At 42.1% G+C, this 19,257-nt stretch overlaps 1 protein-coding gene across 12 annotated transcripts in view; it reads right to left on the reverse strand.

Moving 5' to 3' along the window:
• Positions 1 to 19,257, reverse strand: part of LOC113406875 (zinc finger MIZ domain-containing protein 1) — a 500,854-nt gene that overhangs the window by 15,954 nt on the left and 465,643 nt on the right. For 8 of the 12 annotated variants that reach the window (XM_026653693.1, XM_026653694.1, XM_026653698.1 and 5 more), the window contains 9 exons: positions 18,287 to 18,504; positions 16,324 to 16,522; positions 15,015 to 15,305; positions 10,727 to 10,909; positions 8,896 to 9,070; positions 7,159 to 7,345; positions 3,016 to 3,226; positions 1,672 to 1,777; positions 218 to 378 (listed from right to left, as the gene is read on the reverse strand). In XM_026653693.1, coding sequence (XP_026509478.1) covers positions 218 to 378; positions 1,672 to 1,777; positions 3,016 to 3,226; positions 7,159 to 7,345; positions 8,896 to 9,070; positions 10,727 to 10,909; positions 15,015 to 15,305; positions 16,324 to 16,522; positions 18,287 to 18,504 — 1,731 coding nt within the window. The remainder of the gene's footprint in view (positions 1 to 217; positions 379 to 1,671; positions 1,778 to 3,015; positions 3,227 to 7,158; positions 7,346 to 8,895; positions 9,071 to 10,726; positions 10,910 to 15,014; positions 15,306 to 16,323; positions 16,523 to 18,286; positions 18,505 to 19,257) is intronic. The other 4 variants (XM_026653699.1, XM_026653696.1, XM_026653703.1 and 1 more) reach the window with 3 other exon arrangements.

Genomic DNA, 19,257 nt, shown 5'->3' on the forward strand with positions numbered 1-19,257 from the left:
TTAAAGCTTTCATCATCAATTGAACAACTTAGTATTTATTTAAAAAACAGTCATACCCTTTGGTTGAAATTAGACAAATTTAAAATAAGATCTCGAACCACAAAATCCATATGATAAACAGAGAAATTCATCACATCTCCTACCCACAAAAAACCATTCAAAAGACATTGTAATGCACAGCATAGGGAAAAATATCAGGACACTGAAATGCACTCACTTGTACATGCTTGCAATCATGGCCTCTCGCTGGGAGCTGGATTCGCCGGAATGTGATTGGACATTTCAGAGACACTTTAATAGCTGTCTGCTCCACTCCATCCTCACCATTTAGTGTTGCATTGCCAGAGGAGGCTGCCACACTGCTGAAGTTCCTCTTGACTGTTTAGGAAGATGGTATATGTATGTGAAAGAAACCACCCATGCACTATGGTTTCTAATGTAACTGCTTGAAGTCTGGCTGTGCAAATATACCTTTACCCCGATATAACACGAATTCGAATATAACGTGGTAAAGCAGCGCTCCGGGCGGGGCGGGGCTGCGCGCTCCAGCGGATCAAAGCAAGTTCAATATAACGCGGTTTCACCTATAACGCGGTAAGATTTTTTGGCTCCCGAGGACAGCGTTATATCAGGGTAGAGGTGTAGCGCCTTCCTCTGATCTGATAAACTGCTCTCATGAGATGGCATAGAATCCTATATACTTAAGCCAGGTATTGTGTGCACAACTGAATATAAGCATAGGTATGATAAAAATCAAATTTAGAGAAACCATCACATACTGAAAAGTTATAGGGCTGGGCACTCAGGCCCAGTTTGTCCAATTTGTGTTGCAAAGGGGATGGACAGCAGCCCTAAATGGACAGCTAGGGATTCCCCCAGCTTGGGAGGATCTCTGAGTGATGAAAAGCTGACATGGTTAGGGATTCCCCCAGCCTGACAGTTCTTGGGTCGTGTAAAGCTGACATCACTGGTTGCTATGCCCTGTTTCTCACTCCAGAATCGGAGTATGCCAGGGAGGTAGCCCAACAGCATGATGCTCTGGCAAGCCCAGGCCCGAGTTATTAAAAGTTTCAATAGGTGAATAAAATATTATAACTGATTATAAGGCACTCTGGATAGTCTTGGTTAATACAATTAATACAGTCATTGTTTGCAGTGTTGTTGTAGCTGGGCAGATCCCGGGATATTAGAAAGACAAGGTGGGTGAGATAATATCCTTTATTGGACCAACTTCTGTTCGTGAGAGAGACAAGCTTTCGAGCTTACACAGAGCTCTCCTGAAGCTGGGAGCATGCGGCAGGGAGAGAGGAAGCTGCTGGACTGTAATCCTGTTCTACGTTTTCTTACAGAATACAACTTTGTTCCTGGTGGTTTGTCTGAGTGGGTCTGGCCTGAGTTGAATACACACTGGCACACAAAGCAGAGTACACTGAGGAACCTCAGGCCCTGGCCCCCAAAGCTGTGTAAAAAGCCACAAGGCAGACTTATCCTGCCTTTAACAACCCCACCCTGGCATGGTGGACAGGAGGGGGTTACATTTTATTTGGCTGAAGAAGAGCTCTGTGTAGATCGAAAGCTTGACTCTCTCACCAATAGAAGCTGGTACAATAAAAGATAATCCCTTATCCACCTTGTCTCTAATACATTCTCTCTCACACACACAAAACTCACTCTTAGTGATACAATGTTCTGCTGGGAGAAGACGTTTCTTTAGCAAGCCTTGAAGCACAGAACGAACTGATGGCCGGTGCACTAACTGCAACACGAACAAGTGTGACTGAAAAAAAAAATCACTGAGTTACTAACAGAACCACGCATGTTACGTTGTTATAGACCACTGGGTGGCGCAGAGTTCTGCCCTTGGATGGCACGTGTGCAGCTCTGCACTGATTCCAATGGGAACCCTGCAAATACACGCTAGAGTGGATTTTGCTCATCTGCGTTAACACACTCCCTTTAAGGACAGTCTGAAGTTGCAGTCTAGGATTGAATAACACCTATCACCTGGCTACGTTGCTGTTAAGAAAAGGTAACATTTGCTGCATCATTTTCCCCTTGACAGTCAAAAACGTGATGCAATAATCTGTTATTTATGGTGTTTGTCACAGTGACCTCTGGATTTTCTACCCCTGCCCTATTGCCCACTTGCCCTGCACTCAGAATAGCTAGGAGGGTTGCTGAGATGACCTCTCCTCCTAGCCATCAGATAAGTGATCCACCACTACACTGTGGGGCACAAGACAAGGAATGTGAGATTGTGCAAGGAAGAAGAAGTCTGAAGTAAAACAATGGGCTTAAGCTTGAGGTCTCTCTTCAAATTGTCTCAGCTTTCCCAGGGTCAGAGTCTGTCCCCAGACTCTCTGCCCTTGCCAATGGCAATGAAATGGCAGAAAGCCCAGACTATGAAGTGTGCAGCCCCTCTCCATTAAAAGTACAATCTATGCTAATTGTAATTGAGAGCTATCAGTGGGAGGCAAGTTGCATGGCTCAGTGGATTGAGTAATGGGATATGAGCCTTTCACCTTTATCTCACTGGTTTAAACCCAGCCCAGAGTCACGGTGGCAAACAAATGGCAATTTGATGCTCTGTGTGAAGTTAAGATTTTGGCCTCAGTCCAATTCCCGGTGGACAAGTGTCCACAGCAAGAAAACCATCCACCGTCACATTACCTGCCTTGCTATCAGGACTGTTAGCCAGGCAAGTACTGAATGGGCACAGAGAGCTGATGCACTCTCCCCTTCAGAGGTGGGTCCTTCTAGACATATTGGCAAGGTAGCTGCTCTGCCCATGCTGCCCCAGTTCTACTGCAAATTATGACATGATCTTTAGCACTCTCTCTCTGCCCCTGTCCTGTCACCAGCGCTACAATCAGTGACACCTCCCTTCCCCCACAATGAAAATTTAAAAAAAAGTAAAAGTGAAAGAGGTAAGAACTGCTGGCCTAAGTGAACATTTCCAAACAGTTCTTTCCTGTGCCGCAGACCTTTAGTCAGCAGCAAGCTCCATGTACTTACACAACAACATGCTGTTACTGTAATTTGAATTGTGTTTCTTCCCGGCTGACAGACGTGCTTTAGGTGCAGAGGTTTATGAGATGTCTTGTTGTCGCCACGTTCAATGGTAAGAGGGGTTGCATTAACGCTGACCTGGACCGATGCTGGCCAGTTTGTGTTCATTTGTCTGTCTTCATGGTGGTAGCACTTGAACTGCAGCTCCAAGTCAGACCTGTACCGCAAGGCACAAACCTGGCTTAAACTCTGTTTTCATATGACTAAAGGATTTTTTTGGGGATGCTAGAAATTCTATGCCATCCCACCCCCTTCACTTTAACTCTGCTTTGCTCAACTCTGATTTTTTTTCTGGAAATGTCTCACAAATAATAAATGCATAACACATATCCTCCCCATAAAAGCCATTAACAGAAACAACACAGGATGGCTCATGCATCTGAAATTTGAGAGAATAATAATAATAATACTTTACACTTATACATGACTTTTCACGTGGAGATCTCAAAGTGCTTTACAAAGGTGGGTTGTAAGTCGGTGGAATGACTCAGCAGAAAGGAAAAAGTTGAAGTCAGGTAGGTCTTTCCTTAAGCGTTAGTGTTTATAACAAGAAAATAAAGCAAGTAACACATTCAGAGAGTAAGCAGAACTCACCCAGCCTGGGGATCATCTCAGTAGCAGAATCCCTGCCTACCTACCTAAAAACATATGTCCCACTCTATCTCCAAAGCAGCCACTCTTGATCTACCATAATGATAAATAATACCAAACTGAGCTGAAGTTAACACTTGAGTAACTGAGGGTATGTCTAGACTACAGCCACTACAGTGACACAGCTACACTTCTGCAATAGCGTCATAGTGTAGACCAGTCCCACACTGATGGAATTATTTTTGTAATCCATCTCTCTGATTTTTCATCAACCTAGCTGCATCTACTGTGGGGGTTAGGTCAACCTAACCATGTCGCACAGAGCACAAAATTTTTCACAGCCCTGAGTGATGTCTTTAGGTCAACCTAAATCTTAGGTGTAGACCAGGCCTCAGTAGATAGTAGCGCACTTGCACCTCATCACATCGGTTTTAACCTCATTTTACAAATGAGTAAACTGAAATACAGAGAGGTTAAACTTGGACTGGAAAGTTAAACTGAAATTTTGGGGTTTTGTCCTTCACTGTTAATTTATTATGAACAAAGATTGCCACAAAGTCCATTGATGACCATCTTTTACATAAGAAAAATCAGGTGCTCATTTCTTTCTCTTTGCTGGACTCTCCTGTAAGACCTTTGAAGGACATGAATAGTGATGTCATAGGAGACCATAATCTGAGATGCTACTTGCTCTCTCCCCCACCCCCAGCAGGTGGGAAGAGGATGCAATTTGTTAGAGTCTAAGAATGGAGGCCCTGTGCTGAGACTTTCTTAAAATCTGATAATTTTTTTAAAAAAAGCAATGGGCAGCTTCGTGTTTAGACTGCTTTTACTGAAGGCTCAGATATTTGTACTCAGTTTTTTCCCTGTAAAGGTCATGTTTATGTCCTATACTGGTGGTGTGGCCATGCTCAGAAATTCAGGACCTTTAGGTTAGAATCATAATCTCTATTTTTGGGGAAGGAAAGCAACTCAGGTGAAGATCTCAAGTGACATCGCTATTCAGGGCCTACAGAAATCTAGTTAGCACAAAAAATAAAAAGAGGGAAGCAGGGACCCGATATCTCTAACCTAAAACCAAGTAGATTAAAAAAAATAGGGAAAGTCTTTATACATTACGCAGAAGCTGTAAAGGACAAAACTGCCTCCCTGACCCCTCTTAAAAAGTTTGTCCAGGGTCACATAGGGAGGAATGGAAATGTGGAGAATCTCGTGTTCTAGCCAGGCTGCTCCACAATGATAGATAATACATAAATTGTGATGAGCAAAGACTGATCCATTTTTAAGGCAAAATTCTCCTGGTTGATTTCCTCTCCATTCTTTTGCTTTGTAAGAGCATGGAGTTCCCAGTAGGGAGAAGAATATTTGCGTCGCCATCAGATGTGTGACTATCAGAGGGATATTTTACTCAATATTTTAACTAGCATAAAAACCTTCACAGCTGGCCCCATTCCATCATTCTCTATTAAAATCTAAAGGTTTGGTCTAGAATTCACGTGACTAATACATGCATTGGAATCCACACAGTCCAAGGTAAACTTCCTATTTACTTCATTATAATTTCAACGTGCAAAATCTCTTAATGCCATCTAATATCTATTCTCTTTTAGCCGAGCTATTGTACAACAAATGCTAACACAACTGATGCTCCACACACAGCTGACAGGGTTAGAGACACAGTCTGGGCATTTTCCATGTGGGTGTAACTGTGTGATCAAGCAGAGAAAAATGAATGAGATAAGGATGACAGACACAAGACTCAGTTTTCTGAGTGTTCAGGCTGCCCCTGGCCTCCCATCACTAACAAGTTTTTCAAGGTGGCAAACCTGAGCACAAATTACCGATGAGTCTTCATTAAAATGAATTTAAACACAAGTCCAAGTCAGGGTGCTAAAGCAGTTTTTTGTTGTTGTTTTTTAAAGAAAGATCAGGTATTAAGAAACAGCCTCATGCCTCAGTGCAGCTCTATAAATCTACAGAACTAGCCTGCACAATCCCCAACAGTGATTACTTATTAATAAGAACCAGCAAATAACTGCCAAAACTCCCTCTTGCTGTGAGTACTCCAGGATAATGAAATGCAAGTAAGCAATAACTGACCTCAAAGTTAGGCATTAATTATTGGATGTAGCCTATTTTAGATCTCTCACATTTCTAATTCCTAGGCTTGAGACTACCAACATCATGCAGGCAAATAAGTATCTATATTCTAGGTCAAATCTCAACCAGGAGTCGTGATGCCCAGGAGGTTACAACCACCCACCCTTCCCACATTACAAAATGGGTGGGTGATTGCAATGGGTCCCAGTATGGAAAATGTTGAGGTCATAACATTATTAATCCAATGATTCACCTAGCTTGAAGGATGACTTAGAGAAACTGGAAGAAGGGGAATTTTGCGCACACTGGAAAGTGTGTTGACGAGAAGAGGTTTCATTTGCTCAGCTATTTCATGTGTTACAAAGGAAAGCTCCATACAATAAGACAAGATAATGAGAAACTAAATTCTCCAAGGCACACAAGCACAGATTCAAAACAAGTCCATCCTACAGTATTTGGAAATGAAAGCAAATCAAGGCTTTGGTTTTGATTTGATTTAATGCCATTTCATTCCTTGTCCATATATCAAAGCCAGTACAGAATCTGGAATCATTTTATGCAAGTTTGAATTACAGAGCTGCAAAATATAATCCAGAGGGACTATTCGCTCTCTCTGTCTCTGATGAAAAGTAATATTTACTGTAGGTGAAAGAGCTATATTGTGTAGGGAAAGCTGCACTTCAGCCGCTTGGCTCGTTTCTGTTCTGGGTAAGTTAAAACAGCTCTCTAAAATCAACCTTCTATCTGAAATTTGGGCCTTATCCTGAGAGGGGCTTAGCACCTATAACTGCCACTGAATTTACCATCTCTCTGAATCAGGTCCTTAACTTGCCTACAATTTTTATTTTCGGATACCTTTGCACCTCTGAGTTCCAGCTGAAAATAGAAGCAACCTTGTCAAGGTATTGCGAGAAAACTTATCACAGATTGTCCAGACCAACTACCAACACTGTAACAAAAGATCACCTGTGGATGATGCAAGGATGCCTAGTTCAGAAATATTCCATGAATGATCCTTGCATGCTGGTCTCAGCTACGCATGCTCCTAGCACTTTTACCAGAAAGAGCAGAAGCAAGTCAAAAGGTACATTTAAATAATTATTTTCCAGACATTGCCCTTTGCCCCATTCACATTGATTCCATCAGGTTTGCTTGGAAGAATGGCATATAACTTGGCACCAGCCAAAGGGTTGGGAGCTGAATCAGGAAGCATATTATTGCACTTTACTCTCTGAAAGTTGAGGGTTGTTCACATATATATGAGCTAAAGGGATTTTTTTTCTATCCAGACCGTATTTACTAATATTGAAATCCATGACTGACTCAAACGAAGTTCATCTGCCCCACCATTTTGCTTTCAGTCACGCAAGGTTGCCTCACAACACTGCTCAAACCTACCTCCACATCAGCGTCTGATGGACGGTTGGCCGCAGGTGAAAGACATGGTTACTGACCGCCAGGTTGTGCTCCAGCCGAAAGGGCTCCAACACCACCCCATCTCTCACAGGGAATGTCAGACGCAGCTCATCATTGTGGTTGGCTGGGATCGAAGAGGGAGAGAAAGTGTGAACTTTCCCTTTAGCATCTGCAGTGCAATAACAATGTGTATATTTATACAGAATAATGACAAATGATACAGTGATCTATTGCTGGGGTTAACCTAGTAGAGTCACATATAGAAAAGAAAATGACAAATAATTGTATAAGTGGATTTCGCGCAGGTGATAGGGCACAGACTGACAGCTCTGGAGACTGATGTTTTCTACTTATATCCACAGATAAGGTTTATGAAAGGAGCAGCAAAAGTGCCTCTCACTACAGTCATGCCTTACACCTGATGTGGGGGGACCATTTTTCATTGTGAGAGATTAGTTCAGTTACCATTCAATCACTATGCTGAGACTGCCAATTAGTGCCAGTTGTGGTGGTGCGGTGCTAGTTGTTTTTCTGTGATGTGGCTATTTTCCCCATAGAAATTGGAATTGAGATTGCCAAACTCATTTCAAGTGTGCCAGTAGATAGTAATGACTCTCGGTTCTAATGGTGATCTACAGATGGAAGGCTCTGGTATTTACTAGTTCCACAAGCAATTCAGTCTCCCATCATGAAGAGCTTTGCTGCTTGTTATGCACAATTTATGATGGCCAACTATTTTCAGCAGATATGTTCTGGCTGAAAAAACAGGTTTGTTTGAAGTGATTCTGAAGCAGGAAGACCTGGAGTATGAAAAGGTTACCACTGTCCATTGTAATTACTGGATTTAAGATTGGGTTTCTTCTTTACTCATCAGAAACAGAAGCTGCTGTTCAACTCTTATCTAAAATACTCTCCTCCCTCTGAGGCTGTTGAAGCTAAAACAGTACCAACAACCTTAATCTTTCAACTCTCCATGAACCGCAAAATGTTGGTTGTAAAGAGCTAATACAACAGAGGTCTTTCTATAGAGAACATATTGCTTCTTCCAGTGCCTAACTTTTGATTATTCTTTAGTCACTTTTAGACTGTAGACAAATTGTACAAGTACACAGCCACTGAGATGGTGTTATTCCTGACTCACTCTCAGCCAAACGTAGCTGTGAGGTTGAGTGGCTTTGAAAGGAGTATACATTATTTTTTTTGGCACTCTATTGAATATTTTTAAGGGGTCTGCATGGACATAATAGGAGTACCATTATAAATATTCATCCTTTAAGCTATTCTTCAGTAGTATTCAATAGCTTTGCCCTTGACCAAAACACACTACATTACTATTGATGGAGATTCTATGCAATAAACAAACCCAACAACATGAAACAGCTGAAAATTAAGAGTTTCATTCTGAGAAATCAACTACAGGAATATTTAAGGGGAAAAGTCCTTAAAAGTTTAACTTTGGAGAGAGTTTTCCGTCTGGCATTTTCCAGTACTTTGTTTGGAAACAAATATTCTTCTTTCCTGTTTCCTTCCTCTCTGAGTAGCTTGCATAATGTGGTTGGTCGATGCCATATATCAACTGGCAATCAACATTTCTCTCCATGTCAAAAAATAGCAATCAAGATGCTATTTTTAAAGCATCACTTCTGGGTTGCGTGATATGCATGGCAGAGGAAGGAGAGACAGTAAAAGGCTGAGGGGCCGGCTCCATTTGCTACTCACTTGGAGGTGGCGGTAAAGCATTGATATTTGGCTTAATGTCAGGTGGGAATGGTGGTTTGACATCCTGGTTAGGTGACAGGTATGGTGGAATACTGCTCCCTGGAGTCATGGGTGGTGTGGGGTTTCCTGGAACTGGTGAGTGAGGGTAATTTGCCACAGGTACAGGCCTTGATGGCTAGAAAATAAATAATACCAAGTTGTTACTGAATTTTGAAAAAAAAAAAAAAAGACCTAATCATATGTACTGCTATTAAACACTGAATCTATATCTAGGTACTGTGGCTTGGGCCTGGCACTATTTAAAACGTATTGAGTAGGAGAGCTAAAACCTAAAACCTTAATTACTTTTTTCTTTGCATTTACTTCTCACTTTTAAAACATACAGTAGTCTAAATTTGAGGCAAGAAGTTGCAAGCCCCAGAAACTGCAGATGCTCCACTTTTTCATTCTTCCCTGCCTCTTTATCCAGCTTTCCACCTTTGATCTCTCCTATTTTTGCCCTAATTTTCTTACTCTTCTCCTCTCCTCTTGATGTAGCAGTAAATATTATAGCACCTCATCTTTGGCTGAGAGCATTTTATCTTTGGTCACTGAGCAGTCACAGGTTGAAAGGCACTACAGACTATACCCATCCCTGTCTCCGCTGAGACCAAACTTCCTCACAGTTCTCAATTCATCAAGGCTTTAGTCTCCACAATCTTCAAACTCCCAAAGACCAGGTCATCTATATTGCAAATCAGAGCCTTGCCCCTTAGCTGGGAGAACTGTCTTTCTCCATGAGCTCATCTCATCTATTTATCCTGTCACCACATCAATCTATATTTCCATGAACAACATGCAACGCATTTCGATAGACCAAGGGTTCCCCTTTCAAATTTTGTTGTGATTTTCTTCTCAAACCAAACTAAGATTCCCTTGTAAGTAGCCATGGGTCACTCCCAGAAAAGGCTATTTTGTTCCTTAAACCGCTCCGGCTATAAAACAAAACAAAATGTTAAAAACCTAACAAAAATAAACAGGATAAAAAATATACAGAATCTTTCACCTTTAAAACACCCGTGACTGATCTTCAGCTGGCATAAATCATTGTAGCTTCAGTCACTGCAATGGAGCTACACTGATTTACACCGGCTGAGCATATAGCCCCTTGGAGCATTCATCTTGACAATGTGGGACAGAAGCTGCCACAGTATAATCAAAATTGCTTTAGAAAAAGCAATGTTTCTAGGCATCCCACATCAGGCAATGAGTGACCTGACTGCTTGCAAGACTGATGTTCTGTGGGAAATGATTCTTTATTCTTTTCCAATAGTGCTGTCATCTCAAACAGTACCCACCTCCCATGCAAATAATGACAAAACAACCCCATTTCCAGAACCATATGCGTCTTAATGGCCCTAAGATTCTTCTGGCTCAGAATCCAACACCAGAAATGACTTGGCTACTCTAATCTTAAAGCAGATCTGATCTACCAGCTTTACTGCAATTTTCTCAATTAATCCAAGAACCGTGCAGTGTGTGCCCTCATTGTGCTTTGCCACAACTAGAAACGTCAAACCTCAAAGGCAGGCTCAGTTTGGCATTCACTTTTACTTTGGCCCACCATTTAGCTAAAGTGCCCCCAAGTTATGATGTGGCATAGCTTACTGTACTATGGGCTTGATTTTGACTCATTAAAGGCAATGGCATAACTTCCATTGCCTTTAATAGCGTACTATCAGGCCCTATCTGGGGATCCTATGGTATTGCGGGCGTCTCATTTTATCCACTAACAAGGAAGAAAGAACTTTCACCAGCACCAGATGAGATAGTCAATGAACCAAGGTCTCACCTTGTAATACTGTCCCATGTTGACTGTCGGAGGAGGGTACTGTCCCGTGTTTTGCTGGGTAGGCATCCTCTGTCCAGGATAATTGGGAGATGTAAGAGGTCTTGGAGGGTTGGGAGTTGGATACTGACCAGGCTGGGTAGGAAACTGGCTATTTGGTCCATACTGCTGGTTTCCATAATTTGGCTATTTTACAACAGAGATGAAACAAAACAAGAGATAATTTTGAATGGAACTTTGAACTATAGAATTAAAATGAAAATAAAATCAGGCTGATGTCCCCTGTCTCATGAACTCTTTGCCCAACATTTTCAAACCGGGGTGCCTGGAGTTGCGCCTCTGAGGGACAGGGGATTACGGACATTCAAAGGTGCTCAAATCTTATTAATGTTCAGTCTGGGGCACCCAACCATTTGTGCCATTGAAAATCTCCACTCCAGGATGCTCAATTTTAGGCACTTAAATAAATAGACAGATTTTCAGGAGCTGAGCACCTGCATCCATCTATCTAAAGTACTTTTATGGTCCCATAACCACAGTATCTGAGGGCCTTACCACCTCCCGTGTGTAATGTTCACAACACCCCTGGGAGACAGAGAAGGGCTATTAAATCCATGTTTTACAGTTGGGGAACTGAGGCATAGGGATATTAAGTCACAGAGACATAGAGTTTAAGGCCAGAAGGGATGACCCCAGATCATCTAGTCTGACCTCCTGTGTACAACACACCACCCAACAACATACACACTAAATCAAACAACCGAAATGAAACCAAAATTATTACACTCCCCAGGAGATAGACTATTATATGCCACAGGAAGAAAATAGGAGGGACTGAGGAGCATCAGTGCCTGAGGCCACTTCAGTGGCAGGGAAAGGATTAAGTGAGATATATCCAGATAATCCTTGCAAGGACCCACACCCACGTGCTATTAGGATTCTTTGAGGGGGGTCAACAAACACATGAACAAGGGTGATTCAGTGGATATGGTGTACTTGGACTTTCAGAGAGCTTATGACAAGGTTCTTCATCAAAGGCTCTTAAGAAAACTCAGCAGTCATGGGATAAGAGGGGAGGTCTTCTCATGGATCAGTAACTGGTTAAAAGACAGGAAACAAAGGGTAAGAATAAATAGTCAGTTTTCAGAATGGAGAGAGGTAAATAACGAAATCCCCCAGGGATCTGTACTGGGACGAGTGCAGTTCAACATACTCATAAATGATATGGAAAAAGGGGTAAACAGTGAGGTGGCAAAGTTTGCAGCCCATACACAATTACTCAGGATAGTTAAGTCCAAAGCAGACTGCGAAAAATTACAAAGGGTGACTGGGCAACAAATGGCTGATGAAATTCAATGTTGATTAATGCAAAGTAATGCATATCGGAAAACATAATCCCAACTATATATACAAAATGATGGTATCTAAATTAGCCATTGCCGCTCAAGAAAAAGATTGTGGATAGTTCCCTGAAAACATCTGATCACTGTGCAGCAGGAGTCATAAAAGCTAACAGAATGTTAGGAACCATCAGGAAAGGGATAGATAATAAGACAGAAGATATCATAATGCCACTTTATAAATCCAGGGTAGGTCCACAACTTGAATATTGCATGCAGTACTGGACACCCCACCTCAGAAAAGATGCATTAGAAATGGAAAAGATATAGAGAAGGGCAAAGAAAAATGATTAAGGGTGTGGAACAGCTTCCATATGAGGAGAGATTAAAAAGACTGGGACTGCTCAACTTGGAAAAGAGATGACTAAGGGGGGAATAAAAAATTATGAATGATATGGACGAAAAAAAAAAAAAAAGGAAGTGTTGTTTACCCCTTCACATAGCACACGATCAAGCGGGGTGGGGGTGGGGTGTCACCCAATGAAATTAATAGGCAGCAGGTTTAAAACAAACAAAAGGAAGCACTTCTTCACACAACGCACAGTCAACCTGTGGAACTCGTTACCAGGTGATGTTGTGAAGGTCAGAACTGTAACTGGGTTAAAAAAAGAACTAGATAAGTTCATGGAGGATAGATCCATGAATGGCTATTAGCCAAGATGGTCAGGGATGCAACCCCATGCTCTGGGTGTCCCTAAACCTCTGATTGCCAAGTGCTGGGACTAGATGACAGGGGATGGATCACTTGATAATTGCTCTGTTCTGCTCATTCCCTCTGAAACATCTGGCATTGTCCACTCTCAGAAGACAGGATACAAGGCTAGATGGACTATTGGTCTGGCCCAATATGGCCGGTCTAATGTTCTTATGTTGCAAAGAAAGGCTAAAGCCCTCCAAGATCACTGCCAATATGACCTGGGGAAAAATTCTTTCCTGACCCCATGTATCAGTTAGCCTCTGAGCATGTGATTAAAAACCAGCCAGCCAAGCACCCAAGAAAGAGAGAATGCTTCATACCACATCAGAACCTTGGCCCTTTCTGGCCAATGTCCCATCCCCAGCTGTGGTAATCATGGATGAAATAAACTTCCCCAAAACTAGAATACACTGGGGGGTGCGGACGGAATCCTTATAGGTGGCTGGCTGAAATGCTGAAGCAAGTGACTTGCCCAGTGTCACAAAAGAAGTCTGTGGCAGAGTAGATGACTGAACCCAGGCCTCTGAAATCCTAGGCTAGTGCCCTAACTCCTGGGCCTAAGTTCCTTCCTATTTTCCCTGCAGTGATCCAACAGGAAGTCAATGGACACGGTTATTGCTCAGCACCTTTAGGGTGAGGTCAAGAATATTACCGTTCTGATGGCAAATCTATTTATGAATATTGATTCCTTACAACAAAAACAAAATAATTCTGGAGCAAGCTAATCTATAACAACTATCCCCTTTATGAAATTTTCATAAATCAATAAATAAATAGCATCTACTAAACTTACACAGCACCCTTACAACAAGCATATGATTTTATAGCACTGTAAAATGCGTATTACTTGAGAACATTCTTGTATTCACTTGTGACGAAAAACATGCTATTGGAACAGTGAGGAGGGATTCCCAATCTTCAACAAAGGTGTGAAATATGAAATATAACGATGAAAATAATCATCTGAAGAAGTCACACACTATGCATTGTTAGCTCAATTGGAAAGGAGTGATAGCATTTACAGAGTAGAAAAGCCTTGTTAGATAAGCAACTCCTGCAGCAGTAAGTCATTTTGGATGTATAAGGTAACAACAACAATAGAATTCATTTACAGACCAGGAAACGTTGCATTTAGAAAAACTGCAAGAAACTCAATACATATTTGTTAAATGTTGGATATCAGTGTATATTTTCTGTAAACTTATATTGCCACTATTATATTTTGGCCAATAAAATGCTAGTGTAAACTCTACCGACTAAAAGCATAGCATCAATTTAGTATATGTTATGATTCTATCTAAAGTTATAGACTAAGGGCTAGATTTATAAAGGTATATAGGCCCCTAAAGATGAAGATGGGTGACTAGTGGGATTTTCAAAAGCATCTCGGTGCCTAACTCCCATTGATTTCAATAGAACTTCCCTGAAATCATACAGCAAGCCAAAGGCTGTGTGATTTTGATTACTACGTCTTGGGAAATGCTCACATCCTATGCTAATCTTATAAAAACCCTGAGAGACAAATAGATATAGACAGGCAGATAGGAAAAGAACTCAGATAATCTTCACCCCAGACCAAAAGAAAATTACCTAAATGACACCGTGGGAATTTTCAGGGATGCTGAGCTCAACAGGAGTTTTGAGTTTGAGCACCTATGAAAATCAACCAAGCCACAGGAGGTTTGGAAAGCAATGGGATTTTTTAAAGTTTTACACGCTTTTGGTGTTTATGTGAGGTACTGCCCCATATTTCTTTAAAACAATAAAAAATCCAGAGTAAATAAAGCTTATGCTCTGCCCATGACAAATTTATTTTAAGCATTCAGGTTGAAATTCATCTCTGTGCAGAGAGTCTGTATAAGACCTATGAACTTAAGCTCTATTATGAGGGCTTCAAAGTGATGTTCTGAGGGCTCAAGAACTTCACAGGGCTGTGTGGGCTTGGTGGTGGCCATCTTGGCTGACACACCAGGGACTGAACTCTGGGGACCTCCAGAGCTAAAAAGCACAAGCAGCTACAGCTTGAGCTGAAGCTCCATAGGCAGGGCTACTATTTGTGGACTAATCACAGAGGTGACCTACTACACACACTCACCAGGGTGTTATACAGGTTTTCTCCACAGGGTGAATTTCATCCATAGCATAATTGGTATCGTTTGTAAGACAAAAGGAATAAGGGAGTGAGAATACTCACCTCTCCTGGGTACGGTCTCTTCATGCCCTGTATAGGCAAAGACTGGGGGCGTGGGCCTGGGTAAGCTTGCTGTGGCATCCTCTGCCCATGGCTGCTGAAGGGGCTTATCCCAGGGGGCCTCGGCTGGCTCATACCTATAGGCGGCCCACTCATGCTGGAAGGTGTCATTCCGGCTCCCATGCTTGCTGGGTTCATGCTGCCTGGCATAGAAGCAGGGCCGCGAGGGCCAGGTTGATTCATGAACTGGCTGTTGTAAGCCTGAGTCGGACCCATCTGGAAAGAGGAACAAACCTTCAACGGAAGAAAAAAAGAAAAGAAAAGAAAAAAAAAGAATAAAATGCGACATGCATTTAAAATGGGAGTGGGGAGCTGAACATGTTTGTTAGCAGGGGCTGGGATTATGTCGCATTTTCTTTTTATGTTCTGTAACCTTCTGTGAGGCTTTTTTTTTTTTGCATAATAATAATTCAACTGGAATTCTAAAAGCAACAAGAGACAAAAATAATAGTTTAGTAAGAGAAAAACTGCTTTAATATGAGCAAATAAAAATCCACTGACATGATCGGTCATCTTCCTCAAGGTAATGGGCCAGGATCCTCAGCTGGTGTAATTCAGCATCCCTTTATTGACTTCAAAGGAGGTTTGCTTATTTACGCCAGCTGAGGTTCTGCATGCGCCCCACCCTTATCCCCTATGCTTAGAAACACGACACGGAATGGAAGCGGTGAGAAAAGCAGCTGCACAGATCAAACACTCATTCCTTTTTCATTAATAGTTATTACAGGAAATAATTGTGTGTTGAGCTTAGGGTCACCAAAAATGGGTGCTTCAAAGTGCTATTCTCACAGATAATACCTTAAAAGGTGGGTTTTTTTACTGTATTTAGAAAAACTAAACTGAGTTGATCAACATAATTAATTAGAGAAACAGCAAGGCCCTAAAATAAAGCTTTAGAACACTTAGCTGTGTGCTAAAGTTTGGGGGAGGGGAAGTACTAATACATCACATTAGGAGTGGGTATAAAACTTTGCATGCAATTTTTTTTAACTAAGTGATGACCTCTTTGAAGTACAAATGCATTACTAGTGCAGATAACAGGGATTCATAAAGATGATGTATTGGCCACTCTGTGTCATTAATGTATACATACTTATACATGCTACAAGAGATCTCTTGGTCTCCGTCTCTTGTGCACACAGACACACAATACAACTGATACCCGAATAGCTCACATACTAAACAGGGGCACTCACTTCTCTCTAAAGGCAGAAGTCAGAAGGATACGAGTTTGCAAGTTCTACTTTCTTACCGGTCCATACTGGTTCATGTCCTTGTTCTGGGTTTCCTGAAGGGCTGCTACAGTGGCTGTAGCTGTAGCTGTTGCTGTGGCAGCTGCGGCTGCAACTGCAGCTGCGGCGGCAGCTGCAGCCGGCTGAGTGAAATCTGCAGGCGGCCTCGTGTGTGGAGGGATCCCCATTCCCGCAGGAGTATTTGGGCCACCAGGGTAACTACCAGGTGAAGAAAGAAAGGAATATTAAAATGGGCCTAGTGTTTTGGGCCTAGATTTGGGGCCTCAGTCTGATGTCATTTGGAACAGTTCCAAAAGCATGTAAAAGTTTCTACTGAAACAAGCACTCTGACAGGAAGAGAGAAGCAGGGATGTAAATCAGGATACAAGAGCTACTCTGGCATAGAGTGCAGATAACGTCGGCACTTTTCAATGGAGTTAGAAACTCCAGACTTCAGGAGTTTCTAACTAATTTTTAATACTCTGTTCTACCAAGCTGCTGGACTCAGAGGCTGTAAATGAACGTGTGCGCTGATTATCCACAATTTAGGGGCAGCATGGACAGTAGCATCCGTTGTGAGCTTCCTCCACAATGAGCCATCTATGTGCCTCAACAGTGGAATGTATCAGCTTTTCCAGGAGTAGAAAAGTAAATCTGTCCCCACTGAGGTCTCAGCGAAGAGGCCGACAGGGGCCATTTGTGATCGACAGTGACTGACAGCTGTCATTTGGTGCCTCTTCAGAGTTCTGCGTGAAGCAAGTTGACTGTGCCTACACCTGCACACTTCATGTACTAATCACAAAACTACCACAAAATAAATAAATGAATAAATTATCTAAAGTACTCCACACCTGTAATCTTTAAAGGTCTTTAAAAAGGTGGGTCAACATTATGCCCATTTTACAGATGAACTGTACAAAAAGTTTAAGTGAATGGTACAAATTCATGTAGCGAGACAGTGGCAGAGATGAAAACAGAGGCCAGGATAGTGCTGTTCCACTGTACCATGCCGGTACCCTTTTCAGCAGTAACAACAAAGGAACCCAGGGATTGATTAGGACTGGAGACAGAGCTACACTATCACCATAGAAGTGCATTCAGGAAAAGCACTAGGAGCATGGGAAGCGTGCATGTTTACTGCCTGTGTTTACTTTTTAACTGCCCATGCCCTGTGTTTTGTAGATAACCTGGGCTATTAATTTGGCACATTTCACAAGAACTACACATACCCCACAAAAATAAATACATAACTTAAAATTTAAGACCAAAGCCCTGTCCTTCATGCACACGAAGTGCTTTATAAATTCCCGTCGTGGTGCAAACCTTCTGTTATTAGCTTTGCAGGACTGTAGCCTTACTAATATTCGAGCTCATTTCTTTGTACAGACTGATGGAAGTTGTACCATCAATACTTCTCACATAGTAGTCCTACTGAATGTTAATCATTCCTAGGACCTTGGTTTGTGTCTTGTATTTGTGGTAATTAAAACTTTATTTTTGGTGTTTGTCAGGGGTAATTGATTGACCTAATTTCCAGGTATAGTGATGAATTTCCTGCTCTTTGGGTAGCCAATTTTTCAAGCAATGGACCCAGTATGCAATTTAGCTAGGCCTGATGAAATAACCACCAAGACTTGGGGTATTTCTAAGCAGCAGCTGGGAGCTGTGCTTACCAGCGCAAGTAAACATGTGCTAGCCCTGCTCAAGCTAATAGCAGCGTGGCTGCAGTGGCCTGAGTATATACCCAGGAAGTTGGGTGGCTTGCCAGAGCAGCTGCAGCCACGCTGCTATTTTTATTACACTAGCTTAAGCAGAACTAGCCCATGTACGTCTACCCAAGCTGGGAATCACACCATCCAGCTGGTGTGTACACTTACCCTTTAACCAAAGGGAACCTATGGCATATCCAGTAGATTGCTATGCAAAGCTAGAACACCCTGAACTATTCACATCCAATCTCCATCCCATACAGACTCGTCTTACCTCCCGCCAAAGCCTCCACTTCCGGGATAGTTGGGTCTCCCGTACATGCCCTGCTGCATATAAGGTTGAGCGGAGCCTGCCTTGGCTGAAAACTGCTGCTGCTGCCCAGCAAACTGAGGGGAATTAATGCCAGGATTGCTGGTAGTCATCCCAGAAGCCATGGGGTTTCCTGCTGGGTTCATAGGGTTATTGGCATTTGCCATTGGGTTTCCCAGCACCTATGAGGAGAAATATTCAAAATAAGGAGAAAGCCCTTAGAGAGTTTGCTACAGACATTAAAGTACACTCAACTAACCTATATACTCTGTACTCAAATGAGTCCAGGGTTCATTGTGCTATATGTACCTAGGTATGTTAATTTCTTATGAGCTCTCCCTTGCCATTTTCTGATCCCTACCATAAGATTAGTCCCACACTGAAGCTTCTGAAAAGTTACAATAAGGAACAGCAGACATCACATTTTTTTTTTTAATCCTGTGGAGAATCCATCTGATTAAGTGAAGAAGCAAGAAACAACTCTGTTATTTGACAATTTGTTGGTCTCCAAGATGACAATTTGATTTAAAAAAAATATATTTTGCCCCAACATAATGTCTTTGATGTAGGACCTCAAAATGACTTACAAATATTAATTAAGCCTCACAACACTACTATAAAGAAGTATCTCCATTTTACCGATGACCAAACCAAAGCTACGTCTACACTATGAGCTATGGTGTGATTCCCCTGCCCATGTAATGTGTACTTGTGTTAAGTCTCTTCGAGCTATCACAAGTACAAATAGCAGCATAGCTGCAGTGGAGGCACAGCTGAGCCGTGTCTAGTACATATGCACTGGTTTCAGGCAGGTTTCCACTCGGTACGGATCAGCCTGTGCTACTGCCTGTGCTACTGTGGCTACAGTACTATTTACACTCGTGCTAGCTCGATGAGACTAACACAAGATGCTCACAGGAGACGGGAAATCACAA

Source organism: Terrapene carolina, unplaced genomic scaffold, assembly GCF_002925995.2.
Source record: "Terrapene carolina triunguis isolate 2854851 unplaced genomic scaffold, T_m_triunguis-2.0 Scaffold147, whole genome shotgun sequence".
Lineage (NCBI taxonomy): Eukaryota > Metazoa > Chordata > Testudines > Emydidae > Terrapene > Terrapene triunguis.